Raw genomic sequence first — 5,412 nt, 5'->3', positions numbered from 1 at the left:
CCTGTCTGCCTGGTCCTGTGCCCAGGAAGGCCAGTGCTGGTTAGGAGTGAGGGCATCTCGAGGGTAACTGAGCCTGGCAAGGGCAGCCCTGCAACGCTCCAGGCAAGGCTTTCGAGGGATTCTGTGGGACCAGCCTTTCCTTGTGCAAGTATTGTATAAGACACACGGTTCCCAGGTGTGTCACGAGCCAGTGTGCCGTGGAAAAGCCTGTAGGAGTGACTTGTAATTGAGAGCTTAAACAGCAGGATGGGAATGGCTTCTGGACCCACAGCTACATAATTACCATAATGAAGCACAAACCTTTCTTTCCCAGGACAGAAGCCGATATTTTAGTCAAAGAGTTTTTCAGTAAAACATACAATAAATAAAACGGAGTCCCCGCGGCGCCCATTGCTCCGGCTCCCGATGCCGCCGCCGAGCGGCGCCCCGCCCTGCCCCGCTTCAGCCGTACAACATGGCGCCACCCGGCACCTCCGTGCCGTACAACATGGCGCTGCCCACTCGCCGCCCTGCCTGGTAGACGGACCCAGTGCGCAGGCGCTGCTATTTCTTCCGGCCTCCAGCGCGCCGCTATTTCAATGTTGCCCGCGCATTTCCGCTTCCTCTTCCGGGTCCGGCTGCGCCAGGTATGGCGGTGGGCGAGCGAGGCCTGTGGGTGCCCATCCGCCTCCATCCGCGGCCCGGCGGGCGGCAAGAGCGATCCGAGGCCCCGAGGGGCAGCGGGGATGGGCCGGCGGCGCTGCTGCTGCCCGCGCGTGGGCTGGAGCCGGGGCAGAGCCGCCCGGCAGAGAGGCCGAGGCCTCCGCGGGTGGGGCTCCCGAGCAGGGCCCGCGTCTCCCGGGGCTGCGAGTGGAGCTTTGTTGACTATAAAATACGGAGCTGCTAAAGCTTTAAGCAGTCTCTTAGGAGAACGTGACATGATCCAGGCAAGACTGGGATGTTTGAACAGTGTTCGAGTTAGTTCGGGTGAATTTTCATGGCGGATCGCATCGTGCCCGCTGTCAGGCGTTTTGTTCTTCTCTAGTACAGTTCTGCTGGTGTCGCTGATCAGGAAGGGCTTTAGTTTTATTAATATCGGATCGGCAGCTGCTGATTCACATCTGGCTCTGTACGGGTGATCCTGTGAGATGTGAATTCCTGTGTGGACATCCAGCTCTTAACTAGTGTCCCTTTGGTTTTGGTTTTTTTAGGTGTGAAAAATGGTGCAGCGCCTGACATACCGCCGTAGGTTGTCCTACAACACAGCTTCCAACAAGACCAGACTGTAAGTAAGACCGTGTGTAAGAAAACTTCTGTTGTAAACAGGTGATGCTTCACTTCCGATTGTTACTTTAACTGAGTATTTCTCTGCTGTGCTTAGATCCCGAACACCCGGGAACAGGATTGTTTACCTTTACACCAAGAAAGTGGGAAAGGCCCCCAAGTCAGCATGTGGGATTTGCCCAGGACGACTTCGTGGTGTGAGTATGATTATAAACACCAAAGGGTGTTGCTGTGCTGCAGCATTTCTTCAGAAAAAAGAGCCTTTCCAAGTTATACAATGGGCCTGTTAATTGACCAGTTCTTGTTGAAATAGCCTTTTTCTTTAAAATGTGCAAATCAAATGTTGTAAAGTTTACTGGCAAAATAAGCCCTGGAAGCTCAAACTTTTTTTAATGCTCTTGGTTTGCATTATTATTAAATATAATCTCTCGTTTTAGAAAGTCTGAAATTTTTAAAACTAGACAGGGCAACTCTATAGCAGATTTAAAAATGTAAATTAGACCTATAAGACTTGCAGAAAAAAAGGGTAAGCCAAGTTTATAAAGTATTTAGAAAAAAGGAATTAATGTATTTTTCTTCAGAAGGTTTTCTTGAAGTAACACCATTGCTTTTAACAGTTACAGGAATGCTTGAGTAATGTTGATCTTTGATCAGTTCCTGTCTTTAAAAAAAGGTCTTCTTTATAAACAATTTTTTTATTTTTTTAATGAACCTCTTGTTGAACCCCTGTGGTGGAATGAAAAGATCAGCTTAGGAATGTTGAGGATGGCCCATGCAATGAGCTGTGACCTTGGTCACTTTTTAGCATCTTCAATAGTAAACCTCAAGTGTTGCTGGTTTTTTTGTGTTTTTTTGTTTTTTTTTTTTTTTTTTTTTAACTATGAAAGTGATGTTGGTTTTTACGTGGCAGAGAAAAAAAATTTGTTGTGCCATGACACCCTTGTTTACTTTTTGCTGTCTGTAGGTCCGTGCTGTGCGCCCCAAAGTTCTGATGAGGCTGTCAAAAACAAAGAAGCACGTTAGCAGAGCCTACGGTGGCTCCATGTGTGCCAAGTGTGTCCGTGACAGGTAATTCACGCAAAGCCAGCTTTATTCCTCAGGTTGCTTCTTACAGATTTTTACATCTCTCCCAAACTTTGAAGGCTCTTGTCTGACACAGGTGATGGGAGATGGAGAGCGTGAGTGTGGGGCATGTCAAGCAATAATGTGTCTGATTTTTGTCCCTTGGATTTGAGGGAGTTCCTGTTTGTGGACCTCCTTTGTGGGGACTTTGTGTTATTCAGGATTTCTTAGTGCACTGTTGCATTGATACTAAACAGTCTGCTCATGCTGGATTTTTATCTTTTGTATTGACTGCCCATGAAAGATTATTCTGTTCTGTTATCCTGTTTTGCCTTATACAGATCTAATTGAATTTTTCACTTCTTTGTAGTGTTTTGGGATTCACAGGTATTACTTGGTTGTGTGTTTAGCAGCTTTATGTGGTTAAGCTTTAAAATGTCCTTTAGGCCTCACTGAACTCGGTTTTATTGTATAGCAATTGCATATCCTATGCTTCTTTGGCAAGTTTGAGGAAAAACATGACCATGACTGTGTCATCTCTGTGAATTGTAAACAAAGCAGATCTCTGGGGTCAGCAGTCTAATGCCAGGGTTTTTTTCATCTGTAGTGCCAGCATTTTTTTTTTTTTATTTTGGCATGTGTAAGTTTGAAGATTAATTACATTAGGCACCACTAAAGATGAGCTGTTACAGCTGCAGAGCCATAGCATAACTTTTCTGTGTTGAAAGCCACATTTTTTTCTGAGTGTTTTCCCAAACCCTCGATGAGCTTGGTGGGTAGTTCTTAGTGCATGAGTATGTTTTATTCCTACTGTGCCTAAACCAGAAATTACAGCCCCCTCCTTTCCTGTAATGGTCACATTTTCTCTTGCACCTGCTTAGGCATCTTTGACAGGTTTGTACTGCAGAAGTAGCCATGTGTACCAGATACTGACAGAAGGCATTTTAATGTTTAAGGGTAGAAGAGTGTGTAGAAGATGGTTCTGTGCTGTTAGCTCAGAACCATCAAATAGTCTGTTGGAATGTGAGTGCTGGTGCACAGATCTGTCACAGCTACCTGGTGGCCCTGCATGTCTTCCAGAAATAGTCATATTTGGGCATGACTTGACCTGCTAGGCTTTTCCTTGTTGATGTGCAAGGAGCATTAATCCTGACAGGGAAAGTATTCCTGGTTTTGATAACTGAATGCACGTAGTTTCCTGTAGTTCTGAGGAGGAGAGCTGACCACGACTCGTCACACCAATTCTGACTTCAACAGAATTAAATTAATTCTCCAGTTAGGAGTTCTGCTTTTTGCCTTTGAAGTTCGTGAGGATGGTAAATTTTCCCATGATCAGCCATCAAGTATTCCCTTGCTTGCCTCCAAGCCACTTACCATAAATTTGCAGGCACCGTAGGCTGCCATCCCCAAACTGCTGCATTCATGCAGTGCTACCGTCCCTCTTTTGCTGCTGGCAAGAACAGCAGTGGGTTCCCTTTTTATGTAACTGTGGAGCTAACACCACATGTGCAATGAATGTGGGAGATGGCAAAACTAATTGTAATTTGTCTTATTTTTGTGTTTATATAGTAAATAGATGCATATCCTAAAGTAGTTTTTCTTTTCCAGGATCAAACGAGCGTTTCTTATCGAGGAGCAGAAGATCGTTGTGAAAGTATTAAAGGCACAAGCACAGAGCCAGAAGTCAAAGTGAATCTATCTGTAGTTTCAGCCCAATAAATGAGATCTCCACTTCTCTTGTGTCCTGTCATTCCATGTGTGACTCAAGGCTGGTAGGACCTGCTGCTTCTCCTAGGTTGTACAGTGCAGAGCTGGGTTTTGCTGCAACAGAACCTGTAGGTCAGGATGCTCTGTTCAGTGCTGGCTGCTGGAAGGAAGTCTGGTTCAACAGGACTCTCAGCTCAGGCTCAGTCATGTAGAGGGATTGGAATAATTTTCAGCAGTGCAGGTTTTCTTTCAGCAGCTGTTTATGAAGTCATTGGAGGACCTGGCTCAGAAGAAAGTTAAGACTTTGAAAAACACTTGCAAACAGAAGAGGACGGGTAGTATAAGCTTAAGGTAGATTTTTTTTTAAATTGTATGTGGTATTACTCAAGTGAGGGCAGAGAGAATAGTCAAAGCCAGTGCTGCAGTGCTGTATCCACCAGACAGTTGCCTACTGCTACATCTGAATCTCTGGAAGAAAGCTGCAGCTGCTGTATCCTGCTAGGACACACCTGTAAAGGCTTCCTGATTTAGAGTAGCAATTTGGGCCTCTGGTATTGAAATTTGAACCAAAGTTTGTTGGTTTATCATCAGGGATGTAATTGTAATGTAAAAAGTGAAAATGGCTTTGCTTCATTCTGTTCTGTAGAGAACTCTAAATGTGTCTCTTAATGCTGTCCAGGAGTGTTATAATGCAGTCAGGATAATTCTTGCTTTGCCTGTGGAGTGGTATTCCTCAGCCCCAACTCTGAATTTCGAACTGCTTTTAGTATCTGACAGGCATCTATTTCTACCTGTTTTTAAACAATAACTATTTTTTCACAAAGTAGTGAGTTCTACCATGAGAATGAGGAAGGAGGGGAAACAACTGAGCACACAGGCTTACTGGGAGCCACATAAAGGGGTTTCTAGGGTTGCTGTGGAGTCTGTTCAGGCTATGGCTCAGATGTGTGCAGGTTGCTCCTGAGTACATGCTGCCTTTTAACCCTGCCTAGCTGTCAGCTGCACAGGCAGCCAAGGGACAGAGGACAGAAGGCTGAGTTGAAAAGCTCTTCTGGTGGCAGTGAGCTGGTGCTTTGGGTGAGGAGCGTGGCTGCTCTCAGCTGCCTCCTGAGTGGGACAGCAGGCGGTGGCTCTGGTCCAGGATCAGTGATTTAATACTGTGCATGATGAAAGGAGTTGTACCTCCCCAAGGATTTCTTCACAGTGTCCCAAGGAGTTAAAAAATAGTCAATGTTCTCAAAATGGATAAATGTAGCTTGAAGTATGTGAACCATTTCTCCTCAGCTCAGGTGCAAAGGCTGTAGCTCATTAAAGGAGGTTTTGAGCCTAACATTACTACTCTTAACATTTTTGGGTGCTGTTACTATAGTTACTTTAAGG

General features: G+C 45.3%; 1 protein-coding gene across 1 annotated transcript; it reads left to right on the top strand.

Annotated features, from left to right (window-relative positions):
• The first annotated feature begins 573 nt into the window (after positions 1 to 573).
• RPL34 (ribosomal protein L34) lies at positions 574 to 4,060 on the top strand. Its single transcript, XM_066548140.1, has 5 exons — positions 574 to 626; positions 1,191 to 1,264; positions 1,361 to 1,460; positions 2,228 to 2,331; positions 3,934 to 4,060. The coding sequence occupies exons 2-5, from the start codon at positions 1,200 to 1,202 to the stop codon at positions 4,016 to 4,018; spliced, it is 354 nt and encodes a 117-aa protein (XP_066404237.1). The 5' UTR covers positions 574 to 626; positions 1,191 to 1,199; the 3' UTR covers positions 4,019 to 4,060.
• The last annotated feature ends 1,352 nt before the right edge of the window (positions 4,061 to 5,412 follow it).

Source organism: Molothrus aeneus, chromosome 4 (assembly GCF_037042795.1).
Source record: "Molothrus aeneus isolate 106 chromosome 4, BPBGC_Maene_1.0, whole genome shotgun sequence".
Lineage (NCBI taxonomy): Eukaryota > Metazoa > Chordata > Aves > Passeriformes > Icteridae > Molothrus > Molothrus aeneus.
This window is presented reverse-complemented; position numbering and strand designations above follow the sequence as displayed.